Source organism: Anabrus simplex, chromosome 3 (assembly GCF_040414725.1).
Source record: "Anabrus simplex isolate iqAnaSimp1 chromosome 3, ASM4041472v1, whole genome shotgun sequence".
NCBI lineage: Eukaryota > Metazoa > Arthropoda > Insecta > Orthoptera > Tettigoniidae > Anabrus > Anabrus simplex.
In genome coordinates, this window is record NC_090267.1 from 492,967,967 (window position 1) to 492,994,624 (window position 26,658).

The 26,658-nt window shown below is 40.3% G+C and overlaps 1 protein-coding gene across 3 annotated transcripts in view; it reads left to right on the forward strand.

The window, feature by feature from the left end:
* The window catches only part of LOC136866558 (FAST kinase domain-containing protein 1, mitochondrial), a 147,255-nt gene that overhangs the window by 58,105 nt on the left and 62,492 nt on the right, over window positions 1–26,658 (forward strand). For all 3 annotated transcript variants that reach the window (XM_067143637.2, XM_067143639.2, XM_067143638.2), the window contains exon 5: window positions 19,194–19,433. In XM_067143637.2, coding sequence (XP_066999738.2) covers window positions 19,194–19,433 — 240 coding nt within the window. The remainder of the gene's footprint in view (window positions 1–19,193; window positions 19,434–26,658) is intronic.

The window sequence follows — 26,658 nt, forward strand, 5'->3', positions numbered from 1 at the left end:
ATTATTATTATTATTATTATTATTATTATTATTATTATTATTATTATTATTATTATTTTATTTTGGCTGAATATGGACCATGTTAATTCATCTGTTTCTGGACTTCAATCCTCGTCCAGTTCTCCTTCATCCTTTCACTCTGCAATCTCCTCCTTTCTTCTGTCCATGACACTTGGGTACGGGATCTAACTTTTACTTGAAACCTTCATGGTCTTGATTCTAGACTTGTAAGCATCCTTTTTGCTGATTTTCGTTCCTTGTATTCCCATTTCTTCCAGGTTCCTCTTCACCTCCTGGTACCAGCGGACTGTAGTTTTCCTGATCTCAAAAAATCTTATTATCTGATTGGTCAGTCTTCCTGGGTTCATTCTGTACATATGTCTGAAGAACATGGCTCTCTTCTTCCGGATGGTATCTGAGATCTCTTCCATCTTGAGATATAATTCTTGGTTTCCTTTCTTTCTGTATGATCTATCCTCTGTTCTTTGGGGTCCCAGTATTATTATTATTATTATTATTATTATTATTATTATTATTATTATTATTATTATTATTATTATTATTATCATTATTATCATTATTATTAGATAATCCACCCCTAGTAGGGAATCGAAATGGTTGGCCTCGTAATCAGTTCATAATGAACAATATTTCTTTTATCTGTTAAATGGGTGTAAGCGGGGTTTGAGTTAGAACTCAAAATTAAAATTGTCAACCATCAGGCAGATTTTCAGTTTTGGATTTTATTGAGGAAAAAAATCCAATACATAGTATTTCAGGTCAGGGTGTCTAATAATCGCCAATGAACTTTTTTTTTAGCAGAGAGTCCGCTATGGTCTGGCTGATGGTGTTCTTGGGAATTGTCCCTGTAGCACTACTCAAAAAGCCCAATGACTTCCCATTTTTTAATCTCATATTTCTTTCCAAGATTCTCAGTGCTTGCTGCATATATGGTCTTTTTTTAATTCTTCACACACTAATCGAGGTTGCTGTTCATTTTTCTCGAATCTTGTAGTGGGGTCAATCAACATCAATCAGCCTTTTGCCTGATCGATTACAACATTATCAGCTCGTCTTGTGGATCCATTTGTGGAAAGACATCCTACTTCTTCATAGACCTCCAAGTGGCGTTGTTTACGGAGACTTCCAGCAATCATTGTGCGAACTATATTGCGTTAATTGATTCCCGTCACCTCTCCCATACTCCAGAATTCTTATACATGAGGTAAGGTTTTGAACTCGTCTCATCTTATGCAACGGGATGTATTAAGGCTCCTTCCAGGGAGAGAACGAAATGGGGTTATTACATTTCATTTTAATTGCTTCTGTCCATTGTCCACATGACATACCTCTCTTATTACTGATCCAAGCATTTCCTTTCTTCCAGTTCGAAAAGAATATTACTCTTCATGAGGTGTTCCTCTTAGGCCTATTGTTAGTACGATTGGTTCCCCGACATATGCCCTTTCTAAATATTTAGGTAGTCTACTTCAACCACACCTGGGTAACACCCCTTCCTATATTAAGGATTCCACACATTTCATTGAGAAGTTAAAAACTATATCACTTCAGCCAGGCGATATCTTGGTGAGTCTCGACGTGGTGTCTTTGTTTACGAAAGTACCTGTTGATGGTGTTATGTCTCTCATTAATGATATTTTAACTGAAGAGATCGCAAGGCTTTTCTACCATTGCATGACCTCCTACTTTCTATGGAATGGAAAATATTATGAACAGACAGATGGCGTGGCCATGGGAAGTCCTCTCTCTCCTGTTGTGGCTAATTTCTTCATGGAAAACTTCAGAGAGGAAGCTTTGTCGTTGGCACCTTGCAAACCGAAGATCTGGTGGCGTTATGTGGATGATACGTTCGTCATATGGACGGAAGGTGAAGACAATCTTAGTCACTTTCTGGATCACCTTAATCGCCAGCACCCTTCCATTTGTTTCACCATGGAAATGGAATCTGACGGCAAAATACCATTTTTAGATGTTCTCGTCACCAAGAAAGAGGATGGATCCTTAGGACACAGCATTTATCGTAAACCTACACACACCAATAGATATCTCCACGCAGATTCTCACCATCACCCTGCCCAGAAACATGGTATCCTTAAAACTCTGACTACCAGGGCCAGGAGGATTTGTGAAGTGTCAGCTCTACAAGAGGAAATTAACAACTTGAGAACCACCTTTGAGAGCAACGGTTACAGCAGAGCTTTGATCTCAATGGTTCTTAAATCGACACATAATCGGACGTCTGTTAAGGAAAAAGATGTTAAAGGAACTGCTTACCTACCTTACCTACATAACATGACAGATCGTATTGCTAAAATCTTACGTAGGTACCATGTACGAACTGTTTTTGGAACATCAATTAAGATTAGGCAACTCCTGCAACCAACTAAGGATAGTTTGCCTAAATTGCAACAACCTGGTATCTACAGAGTTCCCTGTACTTATGGCAAAGTTTATATTGGGCAAACTTCAAGAACGGTATGTACTCGCATCAAAGAACATACCAGATGTATCAGACTCAACCAACCTGATAAATCAGCTGTTGCTGATCATGCCTTAACACCTGGTCATGATGTTTTGTTCCAAGAAGTGGATGTTCTTGCCCGTATAAAGCAATATCACCCAAGAATTATCAGGGAGTCGGTTGAAATACGTAAACACCCAGATAATTTCAACCGCGATACAGGCTACAACCTCAGTGAATCATGGCTACCTATTATCAGAACCATTAGAGAGTAATGCTTTACTGTTGCCATTCGTTGTCTCTATCAGGGGCTAAAATGACGTCCCGTTTACATCTTAGGGCACCATTGCAAGTTCCTTGTTGCTTTCCCCTAGCAACCTGTTATGTGTCGTTTCATTTCTCGGTGTCTCCTGATGAAGAAAGGCAAGGTTCCTTTCGAAACGCGTTGAGTGTGTTTTTATAATTAATTACACGGCATAAGCCCAAAAGTTTACCTCATGAATAGTTACACGGGCCGTGAAAGTCTAAATGATAATATTAGAATATTACTCCTTTACCCTTGTACACCCGCTTCAGTCAGTCAGTCAATCAATCAATAAATAAATCAATCAGTCACTACTGATCTGCATTTAGGGCAGTCATCCAGGTGGCAGATTACCTATCTGTTGTTTTCCTAGCCTTTTCTTAAATGATTGCAAAGAAATTGGAAATTTATTGAACATCTCCCTTGGTAGTTATTCCAAGCCCTAACTCCCCTTCCTATAAACAAATATTTGCCCCAATTTGTCCTCTTGAATTCCAGCTTTATCTTCATACTAGCTGATGTACCCGTGCTTCGCTACGGAATTCAGAATTTTATACAGAATTCTAGGTTAGGTAGTGTAAACGTTGTGAGCAAGATTGTATTAAGTTGCATAGCTCTTAACGTTGCCCTAGAAGCACGACGGGCAAGTCACCAACGTCTTTTCTCATATCAAAACTGGGTTAGGGCATTTTCATTGTAATGGTAGGCCACATTGCCTACCGTCAGTCACAATCACTCTCCGCCTGCCTTTATAGATTCTCAGAAAGACTCTCTTAGTGGTTTTCCCAACTGAAATGAACATGGATCATTACAATGACGTCGGTAGGAATGGCGCGATTAAAAGCAACGCCTCCATATGAAATATTCGATCAAATGAAAAACCACACATTTTTTCACTTTTAACGAACAGTACTATGCTGCCGAACTAACAGTCCAATGCTACAGAGCTGGACTGACCAAGACGCTATACATCTGTGATCCATGAACAATCTTCGTCCTTTTTTCGGCGGGAGGGGGGGGGGGTTCAAATAGTGGATAGTCCCAGGGCAAAAACTATGCCCGTTTACTTATCGGCTTCCTGGGAGTACCCGATGAGTCAGAAAATCTCAATTCACTACACTGGCAGGGGAAAGAACTATCTGACGTGGAGGCAATTTTTCCTCCAAGCCAGAGAAGAAACCACATCTTCGCTGCTAATTTGGAATAAAATTAATGTGGATTTAATGAAAGTGAAGAGGAAGAAGCTTTTCCTAAGAAACGGCTCTTTTCAAGATTGAATTTTGAGTTATTTAGTGAATTCTGGTACTATAATTTGGAATAGGGCTAAACTGTGATTCCAGACCAGTTCATACTACTACTCCTAACTGAGCCTCTGACTTAAGTGTGCACACTGCTCATTCAAAACAGCGCATCAGAGTAGGTATCGAATAGCTGGCATACTATGATGAACCAGTGTGTTACGTACCAGCAGTATCAGAAAATGTATGAACCAGAGGATTGGCATGCTAAAGAAGAAAGTTATCTAACTCTTCAGCTATTTCCCGCCAATATTCAGTTAGGCTGTTATACTCGGTACGCAGCAGTAATCCCATCTATCGGAGTTGAATGTCAGCATAAGAGACAAAGAACATTACAACAAACAACGGTCAGTGTAATGTTATTGTTGATCTATGTTACGCACTTTCGATATTGTAGGCTGTCACATTATGAATTGTCTTCTGGTTCTGAAATACCACTCTTATCATAGTCGGTACAGTAAAACTGAATAAAACATAAATGATCGGAAATTATATTCTCTATAACTTTTGTTATGTAGTACTTTTCCATAGGACCAAGGTCCGCCTTCGTAGCGTAACGGTTAGTGTTATTAGCTGCCGTCCTCGGAGGCCTGGGTTCGATTCCCAGTACTGCCAGAAATTTAATACTGGCAGGAGGGCTGGTATGTGGTTGAAATGGTACATGCAGCTCACTTCCAATGGGGGTGTGCCTGAAAAGAGCTGCACCACCTCGGGATGAGGACACGAATTTACTTGTCCGACTCGTTGGCTGAATGGTCAGCATACTGGCCTTCGGTTCAGAGGGTCCCGGGTTCGATTCCCGACCGGGTCGGGGATTTTAACCTTCATTGGTTAATTCCAGTGGCCCGTGGGCTGGGTGTTTGTTCTGTCCCCAACATCCCTGCAACTCACACACCACACATAACACTGTCCTCCACCACAATAACACGCAGTTACCTACACATGGCAGATGCCGCCCACCCTCGTCGGAGGGTCTGCCTTACAAGGGCTGCACTCAGCTAGAAATAACCACACGAAATTATTATAGGACCAAGAACATAGATATTTAAAAATTAAATTTTAGGTGCTTTCCCCTAAACTACCATTTCACCCAGGGTGAATAACATTGTTTATAGCTTAAACTGTAGTTTCTTATTCCCCGACTCTATATACCGCTTTTCATTAAAATCTGTTTACCCATTTTGTCGGGGCTTGGTGTTGATATGGACTTAGCATCAAAAATCCAAATTCATTAATATCTCTCTTATCATACCGGTACGGTAAAAATGCATAAGACGTAAATGATCGGAAATTTAATTCTACATAACTTTAGTTGTGTAGTATTATCGATATGACTACTAATAATATAAATATTTGAGAATTGAATTTTAGGCCTTCCCCTAAACTACCATTTCACTCAGCGTGAATAAAATAATTTATAGCCTAGATTGTAGCGGCTCACCCCCTGACTCTACATACCGACTTTTAATAAATTCTCCTCAGCCGTTTTCTCGTGATGCGTGTACATACATACAGACAGATAATTTAAAGTTAAAAACTTCATGATTGTTCCGTATTGAATAGAGAAATAAGAAGATGTACAATATTATAGGGAAGGATCCACCTTTCAATACTCCATAGTAAAAAGTAGTTACAACCTGTTTATTGGGACCGGTTTCAACACATTTCAAGTGTCATCATCAGCCAATTAGCGAAGATCTTAAAACAACTAATATATTGAACACAGGCAAAATATTAACATTGTATCATATTGTAGCAATTCAGTTAATGTTCAAAACACAATATGATACAATGTTAATATTTTGCCTGTGTTCAATATATTAGTTGTTTTAAGATCTTCGCTAATTGGCTGATGATGACACTTGAAATGTGTTGAAACCGGTCCCAATAAACAGGTTGTAACTACTTTTTACTACGGAGTATTGAAAGGTGGATCCTTCCCTATAATTGTACATCTTCTTATTACAGACAGATAGACAGACAGACAGAAATTATGGAAAAGTAAAAACTGCATTTTCTTGTTACTGTGGACATGATTGATACAGAAATACCATTCTTTTCAAATTCTGAGCAATGTACAGACAAAACTCATATATATAGATTGTGAACTTTCCTACTTTTAAAGACACCACTCAAACTTATTTGTTTACTGATGTCATTCCATGCCATCTCTCCACTGACAGCTCAGAACATACCACCTATGATAAAGATGTTGATTCCCATATGAAACCTGAAATATTTGTCCCAAATGAGTAAATTTATAATACCAATATAAATGGTCTGTTATTGGACATACCACTCAGTCGAGCAGCTCGTCTACTTTCTCCCAAGTCTTCCCAGCCCAAACTTTGCAACATTTTTGTAACGCTGCTCTTTTGTTGGAAATCACCCGCAACAAATCGAGCTGCTTTTCTTTGGATTTTTTCCAATTCTGTATCAAGTAATTCTGGTGAGGAGTCCCATACGCTGGAACCATACCCTAGGTGGTGTCTTACCAGAGACTTATATCCCTCTCCTTTACATCCTTACTACAACCCCTAAGTACCCTCATAACCATGTGCAGAGATCTGTACCCTTTGTTTACACTGATATTTATGTGATTACCCCAGTGAAGATCTTTCCTTATATTAACACCTAGGTACTTACAATGATCCCCAAAAGGAGCTTTCACCCCATCAACGCAGTAATTAAAACTGAGAGGATTCTTCCTATTTGTGAAACTCACAACTTGACTTTTAACCCCATTTATCATCTTACCATTGCCTACTGTCCATCTCACAACATTGGGGTCATTTTGCAGTTGCTCACAATCTTGTAACTTATTTATTACTCTGTACAGAATAACATCATCTGCAAAAAGCCTTATCTCTGATTCGACTTCTTTACACATATCATTGATATACATAAGAAAACATAAAGGTCCAATAATACTGCCTTGAGAAATTCCCCTCTTAATTATTACAGGGACAGATAAAGCTTCGCCTACTCTAATTCTAATACCATATAAATGGTCCGTTATTGGACATTTAAAATTACTCATTCGGGACAAATATTTCAGATTCCCTATGGGAATCAACATCTATGCTCTAATTCTGTTATATTCGTGTGTATCTTTATGTGCGGTAATCCTTTCAATACTTTAGCATTTAACAAAACGGCAGGTTTCATTTCTGTTAGAGCATAGTAAGATAAAGTAGTATAATCTGTTACGCATTTAACTTTGTTGGTAATCCTTGAGTAGTTCTTACAAATTTCAAACTTTAGGCCTAATTGCAATTTTCATTTCTATTTCTGCTTAGTAATAACATATAGTAATTAGGATACGTCTGAACGTAGTTTAAAAGTTATTGCAGTGTAATGTAGTAACTTATTAGAAATTAGAGTGATTATTCTATTATTTTGAATAGTCTTGCGAATTTCAAACTTGAATTGTAATTTCCATTTCTTTTTGTACTTAGTAATAACCTGTTGTAATTAGGATACGTCTGAACGTAGTTTAAAATTATTTTAGTTTATTATAGTATCTGAACGTAATTTAAAATTTTGTAGTGTATTTTAGTATCTTATTAGAAATTAGTGTGTTTATTTTATTACTGTGAAATAGTTGTGTAGTATAGTATCTGTAGTACCTATAGTATCTGTGGTATCTGTAGTATCTCTCTTGCTAGAATTCTGTTGTAGTAATTAGGGCCAGTATCCAGTAATCAGGAGATAGTGGGTTCGAGCCCCACTGTCGGCAGCCCTGAAGATGGTTTTCCATGGTTTCCCATTTTCACACCAGACAAATGCCGGGGCTGTACCTTAATTAAGGCCACGGCCACTTCCTAGGCCTTTCCTATCCCATCGTCGCCATAAAACATATCTGTGTCGGTGCGACGTAAAACAAATAGCAAAAAAAAAAAGTAATTAGGGTAGAATTAACTGCAGTTTAGAAGTGTGTAGTTCTTGTGTATTACTTTCGATTTTCAGTAACAGTGATTTTCATTCTGTTAGGGTGTTGTAGGGAAATAGATTTTGTACAAATTAGTATTGTATTGTAGTAGTAGCCTATATTAATTACCTTATTGTCATGTGATCTTTGTGAGCTATCCTAGACAAAATTTCTTTCCTTTGATTTTTATTTTCACAGAATAAGTTATTTTATTTTTCCTTTTCTTTTCATTATTCCTTAAAAAATTGTATAAGGAGTGCAAGTGTAGGAACTGTGGGTGTGGCCAGGCATTAAGGAGTATGAGGGAGGAGTTGGAGAGTTTGAGGGAGATGAAATGAAATGAAATGACGTATGGCTTTTAGTGCCGGGAGTGTCCGAGGACAGGTTCGGCTCGCTAGGTGCAGGTCTACAGTTAAATTGAAATAATAAATATGGTAGTTCAACCTATTCAATACTAGTAAATAAGAGATGTAGAGATTACATTCTTATTTAATTAAATGTGGAAATGGTACCGGTTTCGACCCCAGTCTGGGTCATCATCAGCCGATTATAACTCGAAAAACAATGCATAAGTAAGAAAGAGGTTAAAGGTCAAGTCCACACAATATCAGTTGAAGAGGTGATATAAAAATGATGGGGGTATGCACTGTAAAATTCAGACGAAGTGGAAAGTAAGTCACTTGAAAAAAGTTATGTGTAAACTTCCGATCATCATCACGGCACATGCAGTGTTTGGCACTATCTCAAAATGTTCACGAAAAGCAGAGAAATGAGCCAAAATGCATACACAGTCAGGCACAATGTCACAAAATGATCCAAAATATGAAGCCGAAGACGAGCAGCTCAACCGAAGTAACTTGCAAGCTCCAGAAGATCGGTGCGGTGTTTACAACGTCAAGTGCAGTAGTTTCATACGCTGACGGAGATTGAAGGATATATTAATGAACAAGTATTTGCTTAGTTCACGCAAATGTAACTTTAACCTCTTTCTTACTTATGCATTGTTTTTCGAGTTATAATCGGCTGATGATGACCCAGACTGCGGTCGAAACCGGTACCATTTCCACTTTTAATGAAATAAGAATGTAATCTCTACATCTCTTATTTACTAGTATTGAATAGGTTGAACTACCATATTTATTATTTCAATTTAACTGTAATACTTTTCAATACGGAACAATGAAATTTTTATCTTTAGGTGCAGGTCTTTCGATTTGATGCCCGTAGGCAATCTGCGCGTCGTGATGAGGATGAAATTATGATGAAGACAACACATACACCCAGCCCCTGTGCCAGCGAAATTAACCAATGATGGTTGAAATTCCCGACCCTGCCGGGAATCGAACCCAGGACCCCTGTGACTAAAGGCCAGTGCACTAACCATTTAGCCATGGAGCCAGACTTGAGGGAGATAATTAGGATTCTCTCAGAGGACAGGAAGGAAAGTAGGCCTCCCTCAAAAAATGTACAGTATACAGTAGTTGTAAAAGAGGGATGGGAAGGAAAAGGGGGAATTGTAGAAGACAAGTGGTGTAATGTTTTAAGGGGAAGGAGATTGCACGCTAAGGGGTCTATTCAGGATCAGAATTCAGGACAAGTGTCTGTGAGAAATCGGTACAAGTCACTGCAGGTAGAAAAACCGAGGGAAGATGAGGAACAGGGAACTGTTGTTCAGAAGTGTGGAAGTAGGAGGAAGGGAAAAGGTAGGAAAGGAAATGTTGAGTAGTGGATTGGAAAATACAGGTGGAACAAGGTCGTGGGAGGGAAAAAAAGGAGGAGGAAGTAGCTTCTGCAGCTGTCAGGAAAGATAGGGCTGACCAGGGGGGGAGGGGTTCAAATGAGGTGGTAGGGTTGAGGTTCTGGTCATGGGTGATTCCATTGTCGGACATGTGGGGAAAGTGTGTGGAGGAAAGGGAACCAGGGTAGAGTGTTATCCAGGAACTAGGTTGAGGCAGATGTTGAGGAAAGTAGAAGAGGAGGAGGAGGGAAAGGATAAGGTGGTAGTGTTTCACGTCGGTACTAACAGCGTAAGACAAGCAGGAATAAGTACCAACATAGTTGGGGATGTGTGGGGTCTGGTAAATGCAGCACGGGTGAATTTTAAGGAAGTGGAGATTGTTATCAGTGGAATACTGCGTAGGAGGTATACTGACTGGAAGGTGATCGGGGATTTAAAAGAGACTATGGAGGGGGTATGTGGGAAACTGGGAATGAGATTTCTAGATCGTAATGGGTGGGTAGGAGATAGGGATCTGCGCTCAGGTGGCCTTCACTTAAACCGCAGTGGTACATGCAAGTTAGGAAATTTCTTTAGAAGGGTTATAGGGAGGTACATTCAGGGAAACAGGGTGTCCTAGCGAGCAGTGATAAGGGTACAGAGATCTGAAAGTTAAGTAGGGATGACTTAAAAATGCTAGTGCTCAACTGTAGAAGTATTGTAAAGAAAGGCATAGAATCAAGTAATTTAGTAGATATATACTTACCAGATATTGTAATAGGAGTTGAATCATGGCTGAGAAATGATATAATGGATGTAGAAATATTCTCACAGAACTGGAGTGTGTTGTTGCAAGTAATTAGTATCATTGTAAAACCGTATTGAAATTCACTATACTTATTAAATTATTAATTGTTTATTAATCAACCACCTATTCAATACATACATACATACGTACATACATACATACATACATACATACATACATACATACATACATACATACATACATACATACATACATAAAATATGAGACTATGAAGTGGGTATATGGGAAACTGGGAATGAGATTTCTAGATCCAAATGGATGCATACATACATAAAATATGTATTGAATAGGTGGTTGATTAATAAACAATTAATAATTGAATAAGTACTGGAGTGTGTACCGTAGAGATAGGATAGGAATGGTAGGAGAGGGAGTATTTATTCTGGTGAAATAAAGAATTTGTAAACTACGAAAAAGTTAAAGATGACAAACATGAAATTCTAGGTGTAAGGCTCATCTCTAAAGATAATAGGCAACTTGATGTCTTTGGAGTGTACGGACTGGGAAAGGGTAGCACTGACACTGATTCAGAATTATTTGATAAGATAATGAGCTATGTGGGAAACTGCAGTATATGGAAAGGAACATGATAGTAGCAGGTGATCTCAATTTACCAAATGTCAATTGGGAAGGTAATGTGAACGACAGGAAGCATGAACAACAAATGGCAAATAAGTTAATATGGGAAGGGCAGCTGATTCAGAAAGTGGTGGAACCAACTAGAGGGAAAAATATTTTGGATGTGGTGCTGGTAAAACCAGATGAGCTCTATAGAAAAACCAAAGTAATAGATGGTATTAGTGATCACAAAGCTGTTTTTGTCGTGGTTAAAAATAAATGTGAAAGAAAGGAAGGTATTAAAATTACGACTGTTAGGCAGTACAATATGGCTGATAAAACAGGCATGGGGGAGTTTTTGAAAAGTAACTATGGTCAGTGGAAAGTTGTAAATAAAGATGTAAACAGAATCTGGGACTCTTTAGACATTTAGACCCTTTGTCTGGTCAAGGACAAGTTGTTTTTAATGTTGTGTTTTGCTTATGTAACTTGTGTTTTTGTGCATATTTTAACTGTCATTCAAGATCACGGCTGATCATGAAAAACGAAACATGTACTGCTTAATTTTAAAATAAATTCATATTATTTTAATATAAGAAAAATTGTAGGATTTTAAAATGGTGGAAAAGTGGAACTTCCCAAACGTACAAGTTGGAATTTGTTATATATAATAACTCCACCACAGATCAAGATTAAATTTATTACTTGTAGGAAGGAAGGATATCGGAACAGATGATGGAGGCTAAATTTGAAGGAAAGAGAACAGGATGGATAGACTTTATCAAGACCAGTATAAGGAGAAGGAGCCTGGAATGAAACAGAATTAGAAAAAAAGAAAGAGAGGGAGATGGAGAAGTACCATAAATGCTCCAACCCAGCTGGAATAGGATAAAGGGAAGTGATAATAACCAGAGGTGGAAAACAACAGCCCAGGCGTGAACCACTGGTGCAAGCATTATCTGCCTCCTTTTCTCAAGGCTATCTCGAAAGACTGTCCAGTTCTCTCTCTTTAGGAACATTAATTCATCTGGTCAGTACCATAGTAGTCTGGCTCCATAGCTAAATGGTTAGTGTGCTGGGCTTTGGTCACGGGTCCCGGGTTCGATTCCTGGTGGGGTTGGGAATTTTGACCGTCATTGGTTAATTTCGCTGGCACGGGGACTGGGTGTACGTGTCGTCTTCATCATCAAACGCGCAGGTCGCCTACGGGAGTCAAATCAAAAGACCTGCACCTGGCGAGCCAAACAGTTCCTCGGACACTTCCGTCACTAAAAGCCAGATGCCATTTGAGTACCATAGCATTAACACAGTTGGTAAGACTGCGGCAATTTTTACACTCTGTAAGTTTTTGTTCATTATTGATGGTTTTGGGAGTGATTTCTCATCCTTGTACATTCCTTATTTATGCTGACCCCTTCTGGAACTGTATCACAAAAAATCAGTTCCCTTCTAAGAAGACAGAGATATATGAAACCGTATAGCCGAGCAAGGGGCTGCCGGTTCGGGTCACGTAGCTATCAGCTTGCATTTAGGAGATAGTGGGTTCAATCCCCACTGTCACCCCCTGTGGGTGGGGGACGCTGACGAAGAATACACCCATGGTATCACACCTGCCTGTTGTAAGAGGCGAGGGCAACCAAGGGATGATAACATTAGAACCATGAAACTACTTGTGCTTAATACCATTACGTGAGGGACACCATGGGTCGACGTTACTTGTTGTTAGTACCACCATGTGAGGAACACCACAGTTCTGTGGTTAGTAGGGTCTACGATCGTGTGTATACCACCGAAGTGCAGGAGCAGGCATTTGGCTGCGTGAACTAATGTTCATGTGCCGTAATGCTGTGCTGGAATGTGTTGGTTCCCCTAAGTTCAGAATAGATCTCTGCTACCTATGAGTAGTACCACTTTACGAGAAACACTATGGGTGTTCGTTGCCTGTGATTAGTACCACCATGTGAGAAAAACCATGGGTTTGCCTGGCGCCCGTGGTAAGTACCACTATGTGCAAAAACCCTGGGTGTGCGTTACCTGAGAGTAGTTCCATTATGTGACGAATACCATGGGTTTGTATTGCCTGTCGTTGTTACCATAATATGTCATACACCGTGTGTCTACATTGGCTGTGATTAGTAGCACTATGTGAGCAACACCATGAGTATACGTTGCCTTTGATTAGTTCCACTTTGTGAAGGACACCATGGGAATACCGGTGCCCGTGATTAGTCCCACTATGTGCGGAAAACCATGGGTCTGTGTTGCTTGTGAATAGTATCCTTATATACGAAACACCATGGGTTTGTGTTACCTGTGAGTGATGCCACTGTGTACGACATACGATAGGTCTACATTTCCTGTGATTAGTACCACTATAGGAGGAACACCATGGTTCTACCTCCCAGTGATTAGCACCATTATGACGGGCCGGCGACCTGGATTTTGGACCCCTTTAGATAATAATGCATCATCCCAGTAATTCAGGCTTTATGAACTGGATCCACTGATTGTTTTTATTTCACTATCATTTTTTCATCATTATTCGTTTTAGATTCTAGTCATTGGATAAATTTTGAAGTTTTAGTTTCCGTTTTGTTCACCTCTTACCATTAGGGGCCAAATGACCTAGCTGTTAGGCCACTGTCAGCAGCCCTGAAGTTGGTTTTCCGTGGTTTCCCATTTTTACACCAGGCAAATGCTGAGGCTGTACCTTAATTAAGGCCATGGCCACTTCTTTCCCACTCCTAGCGCACCATTGCCATAAGATCTATCTGTGTTGGTGTGACATAAAGGAAATTGTAAATGAATCAATATACCACTGTGCATAGCCTCTGAGAACAACACCTTTGTGAACATGTTAAGAAATATATTTCTGTAGCAACTGGCAGATCAAGCTGCAATAGAAGCAGTACTTCCAGCAGCTAAATCTATGACATATCTGTTAGGGATGTTTGTTCTCAGCTACAGCGAACCATCTTGACATACTGGAAATCAGAGTGGCTGTCCAAATTCCCAATAAGCTGAGAGCAATTAAGAAGACAACTGTTCATGCTGATCTGACCATGGCCCCTAGTGCGTTGATCTTTCTGGCCTAAGATGAAACCTCAGCCAGCAAGCAAACACTCAAACTCATACTTACTGTTGACAGAATACTGCTGATCTCGTCATTCGCTTTATGTGCAGGAGCTGACTAATAAAGTACTGTACGTATAAATTTCAAGTGTTCTTTACTCGGGGAACTTGCTTTCCGTTTTCATGTGTTCATGTCCATTTTGGTTTTTTAAAACCATTTTTGTGTAATTTTTTCTATAATTAATTAATTAATTAATTCATTCATTCATTCATTGAATATGTCTTTTTTTTTTTCATTCAGTTTGTTAAGAGAGGATGGCTGCCAGGTTGTACTTCCTCTTAAAACAACAATCACCACCAGTGCTATAATTCAGTAAAGTACCTTCCTTGAAAGAAGATAGCTCTGTTGTCTGTGAGCCGAACAACGGCCTATAAGATAAATTGGAAAGAATTTTCTTGGGAATAGGGAAACAGTATGGAATATGTATATATAGATATGTATATATAAATAATGATATTCTCAGAGACATTGGCTTACATAATTGGGAACATGCATCATTTTCAAAAATATTTTTTTTGAAAAGTACACCAATGAAATAGTACGTTAACGTATTACATTGTGGTATGTTGCCTTGTTTTCTACCATTAAAAAAAATATTTAATAGTGCCTTTCCGCAAGGCGAGTGAAACGGCCTCTGACGTAAGCGGCGCGCTGTGACGTCACGATCCAGTACCGCATGGAGCTCTAACAGCCGTTGTGCATCAGCCGTTGCTAAAAGCCGATTGTTTATTATTCACGATCGCGAATAACTTCGAAATGACAGAAGAAAGGTTCGAAACAGCACAGTCAGACAATCTACCATGTGTAGATGTCATCATTCTTGAAAAATGTGACTTTTGTGGCCGCAGAAATTCGCGGATAACAAGCAAGTTTGTAAGTGGCGTCTTTTATATACGTGCAATGTACTGTAACCCATAGTATTAGGATAACAACGAACCTTGATAGATATCACATCACTTTCAACATTTCCTTCTAGACTGATTCCCCTATTAAAGAAGAACATTACATTTTCGGGCTTTCAGCATTAGTAAAGTAAGAAATCGGATTTCAGCACTAACATAAACATATAGGTAGCATTATAGTACTAGTCCGCTTCTGTGGTGTAGTGGTTAATGTGTGCCACTCCCGGAGGCCCGGTTTCGATTCGCAGCTCTGCCATGAAAGATGAAAACAAATAGTACGAGGACTGGAACGGGGTCTACTCAGCCTCGGGAGGTCAACTGAGTAGAAGGGTTTCGAATCCCACCTCAGCCATCCTCGAAGTGGTTTTTCGTATTTTCCTACTTCTCCTCCAGGCACCTAAGGCCACGGCCGTTTCCTTCCCTCTTCCTTGTCTATCCCTTCCGATCCTCCCATCCTCCAACAAGGCCCCTGTTGAGCATAACAGGTGAGGCCGCCTGGGCGAGGTAATAGCCCTCCTCACCAGTTTCATCCCATACTCAAAGTCTCACGTTCCAGGACACTGCCCTTGAAGTGGTAGACGTGAAATCCCTCGCTGAGTCCGAGAGAAAACCAACCCTGAAGGATACACTGATTAAGAAAGAAAGAAAGAAAGAAAGAAAGAAAGAAGGAAAGAAAGATCATAGTACTATAGGGCTATAATCTATCATCCCCAAAAAAATATATATTTATGGTTGGGACAACTGGCCTACCCACTTCCAGGGCCCATGAAAGAGAATTAAATATCTTTGTGGAGGGAAAAAGTTAAATATGATAAAGATAAATATGACTTCATCTAGTTTTCACAAGTCGGGCTGAGTGGTTCAGACTGTTGAGGTGCTGGCCTTCTGACCCCAACTTGGCAGGTTCGATCCTGGTTCAGTCCGGTGGTAGTTGAAGGTGCTCAAATACGTCAGCCTCGTGTCGGTAGATTTACTGGCACGTAAAAGAACTCCTGCAGGACTAAATTCCTGCACATCGGCGTCTCCGAAAATCGTAGAAGTAGTTAGCGGGGCGTGAAGCCAATAACAGTAATTACATTTGGCTTTTAACAAGCTGAGCATATCAGGAAAGAAAAGTGTCCCGGTGACATTTTAGTCGCTCAATACAGGAATGTCTTTGGGTGCTGTGACTTATGTGCTGTGTCTTATGGCGACGATGGGACAGGAAAGGCCTAGGAATGGGAACAAAGCGGCCGTGGCCTTAGGTACAGCCTCAGCACTTGCCTGGTGTGAAAAAGGGAAACCACGGAAAACCATCTTCAGGGCTGCCGGCAGTGGGGTTCAAAACCCACTATCTCCCGGATGCGAGCTCACAGATGCGCGCTCCTAACCGCACGGCCAACTCGCGCGGTATTTTTACCCTTCGGTTTATTGACTTGGCTTGTATAACCTAAAACTTAGGCTAAGTTGGATAATATTTTAAACACCTACATCACTATTTTCACCTGTGTGCAATTATGTTATTTATTTCATTAATATTATGATAATTATTATAATTGAGCATTGTTAACTTATAAGACCCCAACAGACAAGCATTGGTTTTGTGTAAAGTTATACATTTGTTAAATTCACGTTGTTTCCTTTCATGATGTACACGCCTATTCTTTGTTACATTATAGAGTATTTAGATATAGCCTAAATTTCTTTACCAATTAAGCTCCTCAATAAAGACATACATAACTGTCCCATGCCAAGATATATTGGTAGAATTAGAGCTGTCAAAATGGTTCATAACCCCTTTGATTTATTATCTTGACATGGATCACCCAAAACATAGGTTTGGAGAATACTTTAATAATCAGCATTATTTAATGCACTGTTTTTTACTTTCATATTCCAAGATGTAATTGAAGCATTTAAATAAAGCATCATACATTAAAATTTAAAGTTTTACCACTAGAACAGCTGACATGGAAAAGTGATTTCAAAATTCAAACAAATTCATCTTACGTTAAAATCTTCAAAAAAAATAAACTGTAGACTTTTCCGATATATCACCAGCATTTCTTCGGCTCGCCAAAATCCATTTCTCCCTAGTTTTAGCGTCTTTGGAACATTTATAAACAATTTGTTTGGTATGGTATGCGATGTGCTATTGCACATCGGAACTCTACACCATTTATAAGTTTTCTGCCTCACTGTCTGTGCAGGATTCATTTTAAGTCTAAAATATACCACTCAGATTATTATCCAATGTATAGACCTCGAATTTAACCATACTAGACACTAACGTAAAGTAGAAATACGCGAGGTGTATCCTGCTTCTCATAGCACACTATGTATTACTTCGTCTGCTAATTCAGTCAACCTGTACGATGACGTCAGACCAATGAGATCGCGTGCTTGCGTGACGTGACATTTTCGTAGATTTTTATCACGTTTGGAGTTATTATTTGTACATTCTGATCACATTTTTGAATTCTGCATGAAATTTTGAATCAGATTAGCATATTTTTAATTAAAACCCCGGATCATGCATGTTCCCTATTGTAAGTGGCCACAAGGGTCCTGAAACAATGTAATTTTTATTTAATAAATTTAAATAATAGGTTATTATCCAGAGAAATACAAATGGTGGTGAAGTATCACTAACGAGTCCTTAATATATCATTAAATTAATTTGAAGATATCCCTAAACTTTTTAAGCACTTCCACGTTAGCTTAGGCACTGTTCTTCTGCTTCTGAATAGTACTCCTGCTATACTCCAGTTGCGTAGTGGTATACCAAAGCAGTCAAGACAGATACAGCAGACAAGGGTCGTAGATGGAATTTTTTTTCCTCATAGTTCACTTCATTGGCTTGATCTTGATTTTTTTCAAGGTATGTGTTTGGGTCACGTACAACTGCTTTCCTCTTCCACCGGTTAACTGCAACAGTATCAGCTCTTCTGAAAGATCCAAGACTCACAGTGTACTTCTTTTTGGATACACCCAAAGATCTTAAAGCTTAAGATAAACTACTTCTCTGTTGCCACTGTTTTCCACTTCTATTATAACGTCTAAATTTTAAAGAGTCATTGTTTAAGAAGCCTTTCTCGTGGACAGTCGAAATTTCTTCTAAGGACGCAGAGCACAGTCCTCTGCGAAACATAAAGAATTTCACCTTATTTTCTTGACACGGCATAAGCCCAAAAGCCTATACAGTATCATGTCTACAAACTACTTCGCTTTTGTTAATTAGCAGTTCACCTTTGGGTCATGATCTCAACACATGTCCAAGAGGAAATCACCTATTAACTTTCTGATATAAACAACCTTCTGAAAACATCTGGGAAATAAGTTACTGTGTCAAAAATTTATTTTTTAAGTCTTAGAAATGGCTCTTTAGTATCATAGGAATCAGCAGATTAGAAAAAGTTGCAGGGCCCCTTGCATTTTTAACTTTTTCATCATTGATAATGAGCAGTTTTCCCAACATAGTTTACTCAGTAACTGTTGTTTGGAAGATAATATACTTTTAATATTTATTGAAATTTCTGTTACTTCTAGTGGGAGAGAATCAGTACCAATTTTAGTAATTGGGGTGATTATTGTTGTTGTTGTTATTATTATGTCATAAAATTATTTGATGTCAATAATATTGAAGATGAGAGCCTCCGTGGCTCAAGTGGCAGCCCGCCGGCCTCTCACCGCTGGGTTCCGTGGTTCAAATCCCGGTCACTCCATGTGAGATTTGTGCTAGACAAAGCGGAGGGCGGGAGAGGTTTTTCTCCGGGTACTCCGGATTTCCCTGTCATATTTCATTCCAGCAACACAGTCAATATCATTTCATTACATCTGCCATTCATTAATCATTGCCCCAGAGGAGTGCGATAGGCTTCGGCAGCCGGCACAATTCCTATCCTCGCTGCTAAATGGGGGCTTCATTCATTCCATCCCTGACCCGGTCGAATGACTGGAAACAGGCTGTGGATTTTCAGTAATGAAGATGATGAATGATGGAATTTTTGTGTGATTATTGTGGCAGTTAAGAAGTGCATTTAAAATGTATTCTTTCTAGGTACAGAAACTTTGAAGGTCCTATGTCTTCAAGATCAGTGCGTGATGCAACACTGAATCTCCTGTCAAGTGGCTGCTTACTACCCGAGGCAGTGGACCGTCTGGTGCAGTACGTCATCGACCATAATGTTCATCTTCTGGGAGAGACTGTCGAGAAAGTATTGAACCTGTGCTACTCTCAGGGATATTGCCCTACAAAAGCAGACACATTTCTGTCTGTAGCTTCTGATATCATCCTCAGGTGTGGTAAAGAAATACAGATTTTAGTGAAATATTCTAAAATTTTCCTACTTGTAATGAAACTTCTTAAATTCCTTTCCAACTGACATTTTAGTGGCCACCTCTCCATGAGGGCCAGTCTACAAAGTCAAAGTCATCTCCGTTTAGGCCACGAAGGCCCTTGGAGGGGTGGAAGGTAAAGGCTCCCACTATCCGTAACCTCGGCACTTGATGGGGTAGAGTGGTTAGCTCTACTCCCGGCCGCCTTTGCCTCCAGGAATCAACCTGGTTCTCATTTTTGTTATAGGCTGAGTGAACCTCAGGGCCATGTGCACCTCCAGAAGTGGAAATCTCCTTTCTTAAATTGTACGACTTCCTGACGGGGATTCGAACCCATGTTCTTCCGGGCGAACTGACCCCGCCTTTACTGCCTCAGCCAGGCAGCCCCTGGGCCAGTCTACACTATCTGATAAAAAGTGTTGGAACACCCACTGGAAACTCTCCTGTGAGTGTTTCTTGGATATGCTGCCCAGCAGTGAACAACAATACAGGGTGAACCCTCCTACGTTGGCCTTTAATACAGCTCAAACTTTGGAGGGGAGGAGAACCGTCTTGCAGATATTGGAGTGTCTCATGGGGAATGGCAGACCATTCTTTCTGCAGCGTTATTTAGTGATGTTGGTTGTTGGCGTCTGAAGTGAAGTTGCCTTTCTAGTTCATTTGAGGAGTATTCCACAGTAGTGACCTCGGGGCTCTGGGCTGGCCAGTCCATTTTCAGAACCTTATTGTCCACAAACCACCCATGAACATACCCCACTTTATGGAAGGGAGCATGATCATGCCAAAATACACAGTGATCATCTCCGAACTGGTCTTTTAGAGCAGGCAACACAAAGCTGGAATGTCCTTGTATCCTTCCACCTTTAATGTGTTCTGTAGTATTGGGAGAGGACCAAGTCCCCTACCATGAAAAAACACCCCACCTCTGCCAGATTTCACTGTGGGCATTGTACACCCTGGCATGTATTGTTCACCTGGCATTTGCCACACTCAAACCCTCCCATCTAACTGCCACATACCTCCTGCGCATGGGGGACGCAAATGAAGAAAACACCCACGGTATCCTCTGCATGTCATAAGAGGCGACTAAAAGGGGCGACCAAGGGATGATGACATTAGAACCATGCGAACACTCGTGATTAGTACCATTGTATGCGGAATACCATGGGTCGACGTTACTTGCGACTAGTAACACCTTGCGAGAAAAACCATGTTTCTACGCTACATGGGAGCAGTACCATTATGCGCGAAACACTATGAGTCTGAGCGCTGTTTGTGGTAATGGTCATCATGTGTATTCCACCGATCGGTTCAACTGTGTTCAGAATGGATCTGTGTTACCTATGAGTAGTACCACTTTATGAGAAACACCATGGGTCCATGTTGCCTGTGATTAGTGCCACTAAGTGAGAAACAGCACGGTTTTGACTGGCGCCCATGATTAGTATCACTATGTGAGTAAAACTATGGGTCTGTGTTGCCTGAGAGTAGCAGTACCATTATTTGAGGAACAGCAAGGGTTTATGTTGCCTGTGGGTGTTGCCATAATGTGTGGTACACCGTGGGTCTGTGTTGCTTGTGAGTAATACCCTTATGTGTGAAACACCATAAGTTTGTGTTATCTGTGAGTGGTGCCATTGTGTGTGACATACCAGGGGTCTACATTTCCTGTGATTAGTACCACCATGAGCCTAAGTTACCTGTGCTTAGTACCACAATAGAAGGAACACCATGGTTCTGCTTTACCAGTAATTAAGTACCATTATGAGGGGCTGGTGACCTGGATTTTGGACCCCTTTATATAATATGTATCGTCCCAGTAATTAAGACATTCTGAATTGGATCTACTGATTGTTTTTGTTTCACTATTCTTTTTCATCACCCTCCATTTTACATTCTAGTCAGTGGATATATTTTGAAGTTTTAATTGTCATCTCATTGCATCTCGTACCATTAGGGGCCGATGACCTAGCTGTTAGGCCCTTTTAAACAACAAACATCATCATCATCGTCGTCTAACTGCAACATTATAGCTTGATTCATCACTCCAAATCACACGTCTCCAGTCATCCACAGGCCGGTGGTGGCGCTCTTTGCATTACAAGATGTCCTGCTTAGGGTGGGTTGGCCTTGAACCCTAGTCCTCATATCTCTAGGTGCACAGTCACAATGCTGTGCAAATAGTAGCACCTAGAATTCACAGGTGATGGTATCACACGATGCCATCTCATTTTCCTGTACCTCCTTCTTCAATACTTGGCAGTGCCTGCCAGTCAACACACATGGCCTACCCGACCAAGATTTTGTTGCGGTTGTGTTTTCCCATTTCCACTTCACTACCACATCCCATCTACACTAACAACAGAGCCAAAGTACGGGTCAATGAAATGTTCTCCAGCACCTTCCAGGCTGTAGCAGTAGTCAGCTACGATGCATTTTTTTCACCTATACTACACTGAGTGGCCAAAAGTCACAGGAAGGTGTGTCCCATTAGAAAGTGTGCTGTGTACGACCCCTGAGCGTTGCGGCTAGCTGCGGCATAGCTGAGTAGTCTGTTGCAGACATCAGTGTCATGAAGATGGCAACACGTCACGAGTTAACCGACTTTGAACATGGGGTGATCATCGGCGCATGGTACATGGGTCGTAGATTTGCGGAGATTACATGTGAATTTGGGTTTCCGAGGTCAACAGTTTTGAGGATGGTTCTTTAATATTGTAGAGAGAATGTTACCACCCACATAAACCGCTACACAGGAAGACCACAGCGGTTTAACGAACAGACTTTACGTCACCTCCGCAGAACCATACTGGGCGCTCGAATAGCAACTGTGAGTCAGACCATCGCCCAGTTGAATGTTGGAAGTCAGGAACCCATTTCTACCAGGACTGTAAGGAGGCAGCTGCACCACTTATACTTATTCAACCAATGACCATCTCATGTCCCTTTGCTGACACCTCAACACAGAGCTCAACGACGGGCATGGGCCTGCGAACATGGGCAATGGACCCTGGAACAGTGGCGGCGTGTGGTTTGGCCGATGAATCCCAATTGCAGTTGTATGAAGCTGATGGGAGCATGAGAGTGTAGCGTATGCCCCATGAAGCTATGAATGCTGCGTGTCAACAAGGTTGTGTTCAGGTGGGAGGTGGCTCAGTTCTGGTCTGGGCGGCGTTCTCATGGTCACAATTAGGCCCCATTGCCTGGCTGCAGGGAACACTGACAAGTGAACGTAATGTGGTCATTTTTTCAGACCATCTGCATCCCTTTCTGGCCCTAGAGTACCCTGATGGAGATGCCATGTTTCAACAAGACAATGCTCCATGTCACCGCTCTGTGGTGGCTCCACGCAGGTGGTTGGAGGAGCACTCCAATGAAGTTACGACCATGGATTGGCCATACAGATCCCCCGATCTTAATCCAATCGATCATTTATGGGATGCTGTCGATGCTTATATACGCTCCATAAATCCCACACCAACTACACAAGACCAGGTGTGGGTAGCAGTGCAAAATGCGTGGGTCCAGATTCCTCCAGAATGATTCCAACACCTTGCAGAGTCGATACCTCGCCGTATTGCTGCCGGTTTGAGGGCTCGTGGAGGAGTAGCTCATTATTAACATCACATTCAATGTTCCCATGACTTTTGGCCACTCATTGTATACAACACCTATTCTGGACTGTCGGATCACAGTGAGAGGCAAAACGATCAGCAACCTGAGGTACATCGTAACGACAAGTGCCAGGAAGCTGGGGTTAATCGACTGACAGGAACGAGCAGAGAGTATGGCCTTGAGACCAAGTGAGTGGCTGCATGGTTTGGGTCACATAGCTCATACTGGGTTCGAACCCTACACTTCCATACCAAGAGTGAAAGTCTGTCAATATGGCCGTTCAGTGGATGTTAAAGCCCACCTTCCTGTGAAGCTGGGAAGCAGAAACGAGTTTGTCACAGGAGCTGTGAAGAAATGGATGTAGAAGAACTGTACGAAGGGCATTCAATATATAATGCAACACATTTTATTTCTTGGCCAATTTCGGTTTTTAAAAATTGGAATTTCGTTTGGGACATCTTTGAATATTCCCGCTTTGTCTTGTAGGGTTTCATTAATTTCCGATAGGCGGCAGTGCTATAACTAGCCTTCGAAATGGCTCTGTAATGTAGGTGCCTATCAAACAGAGAGCAGTTATTTTCTTTTGGCAGAAAACCAGGGCATCGCAGATATTCATAGGCTCTTGCAGAATGTCTAAGTAGATCTGACAGTGGACAAAAGCACGGTGAGTCATGGGGCAATGCGTGTTTCATCATCACAACAAGGTCGAGCAAACCTGTCTACCGGGCGAGTTGGCCGTGCGCGTAGAGGCGCGTGGCTGTGAGCTTGCATCCGGGAGATCGTGGGTTCGAGCCCCACGGTCGGCAGCCCTGAAGATGGTTTTCCGTGGTTTCCCATTTTCACACCAGGCAAATGCTGGGGCTGTACCTTAATTAAGGCCACGGCCGCTTCCTTCCAACTCCTAGGCCTTTCCTGTCCCATCGTTGCCATAAGACCTATCTGTGTCAGTGCGACGTAAAGCAACTAGCAAAAAAAAAAAAAAAAACAAACAAAACAAACCTGTCTGATCTCCCACGTGCCGGCTAGCCGCACACAGCTGTGATGCCTGCAAAGCTGGAACGTGCAGGCACCCTTACTCGAGGTGATCGACAGATGACAGTCAGACACCTTGCTGCTGAACTTGACGTCTCCGTTGGTGGTGCTGACACACTTATCCACCAGTTGAAGTATTCAAAGCTTTGCTCCCGCTGGGTTCCTCGACACCTGACAGAAGTTACAAGTAACAACTCTCATTATTGTTCCGTATTGAAGATGACGTTAGGCATAGATATCAAGGATAATTTAATAAAAAACCACCTATTCAATACTTTCCAGTTTAATGTGGTTATTATCTACATGATTTTATGTAGACTTTTTAAATTAAATTATCCTTGATATCTATGCCTAACCTAATAGAAGATCATAAAGAGCAAAGAAGAAACATCTGTGCGGAATTGCTTGCTCATTTTGAGGATGAAGGTGACAATTTCTTATCAAACATTGTCACAGGCAATAAAATATGGATTCATCACTTCAAACCAGAAACAAAACAGCAATCCGTGGAGTGGCGCCACACCAACTCTCCCACAAAGGAAAAGTTCAAAACCGTACCTTCAAATAAGTCATGGCTATGGTCTTCTGGGACTGTGAAGGGGTTATTCTGTTCATTGTCCTCCCTCGTGGTGAAACGATCAACTCTGAAGTGTATTGTGCCACTCTAAGGAAATTGAAGAAACGACTTCAGTGTGTTCGTAGCCACAAAAATTCAAACAAACTTCTCCTTCTCCACTATAACCCAAGACCTCGCACAAGTCTGCGCTCCCTACAGGAGCTCTCAAAACTTCAGTGGAGTGTTCTTCCTCATCCACGCTACAGCCCGGTTCTCTTGCCTTCTGACTTCCATCTGTTTGGCCAAATGAAGGATGCACTCCACAGGAATATAATAGTGGAATCTGTATGCCTTTCCAACTAGAATATCTACAAACTCACAAATTGCAACATTTGAGGATTACTTCAAATTTTGAGATGGTCCATAGAGATCCTATTTGAAACTGTTCTTCAACTTTCTATTCTACAACTTCATATCCTCAACGTGTTCTACAACTTCACCATATGCCTCTGACTTTCGCCTTTTATCTTCAAGATTATGATTAACTTCGGATCTCTCGACCAACCTTTGACTTTTATTCTCTCTTCCTTACTTTGATTATATACGATTTTTCGCCATCGTCTAATTATAACCGCCAGACTATCAACTTTATTTTTATGCAATCTTACTACTTGTTGTATAACAATCTGTTGTTTTATCCATTGCACTTATTTTAACAGCCTTCTAACGTTAATTTTGTTAATACTTCCACTATTATATCTCATCACATTGTATTTTTTAAACCATCATTGTTATTCTTAATGTTATTTTATTTCAAATCTCCTCAAGATTTTAAAATTCATTTCATTATTACATGTTATTTAGACGCTTATTTTTAATTTAAGGTTAAGACTATGGCTGATGATGCCTTCAGGGAAGGCGAAACATGTACCACTATTAATTAACAAATTTATGTAAATCATCCAAGACTAGACTTTGTATTGATTAGGTGGTGTAATAAATAACTTACTGTTATTATTTCAATTAAATATCATCAATACGGACCAAAAAATGATATTTATTACATGTAATGTCAATGCCAACCAGGCAATAGTAAAACCTAACAAGTACTTGAACCTGAAAATTAAAATAGGCAAGATTTCTAGAGATATAAAGAAGTAAACAGCATATGGTTGAAAAATGAAATTAAACTATTATACAAGAAGAAATCTCTACTAAATATACAATAGGACTCATTTGACCATCTCTCAAAAATTACCCCCACTTGAATGGAGTTCATTTTTAAGGTACACTGACCTTAAACTATCTTACATATTAGGCAAGAAACAGAAAACCCTAAACCATAAATTACTTTGTCTTCAAGAAAACAAATGTAAAACACCTGACCAAAATACAAACAACAAAGTGTCCCCTTCCCATTTGACTAACATTCCCACTACAATCAACCTATCTAATACAACCTTCTCTACCCAACAATTAAATCTATTAGATAAAGCCATCAAACATAATTGGCCTAATCACAAAAAAGCAGAAGACATCATCACTACCATCGCTGAAACCGAAAAACTAATATCGATAAAAAAATTCCGAGTGATAAACAGAATGACGTACGTTATGAATTGCAAGTTATAAATCTCATTCCGTATTGACGTTTATCTCTTTACAAAAGAAAATATTTAAAAATCCTCCTTATCAATACAAACCAACTCATCTATTAGATGAAGCAAAGTCTAAACAAGTTTCAGCCTAATCTCAAGGCCATCTTCAGTAGCAGAACAGTAATTACATAATACACAAACAAATTAAAAATCATAATGAAGTAAAGTGACAATGATCATGATTAGTGAATTAAAAAACATATTGAGGTATAAAGTCCTCTCGTCTAATAGATCGTTCTTGAATTATCAATTAAAACTGCTGACTGTTAAAATGTACGAAAAGAAAACTCATATAACTTACATGTGAACAAAAGTTGTCGTCTCGA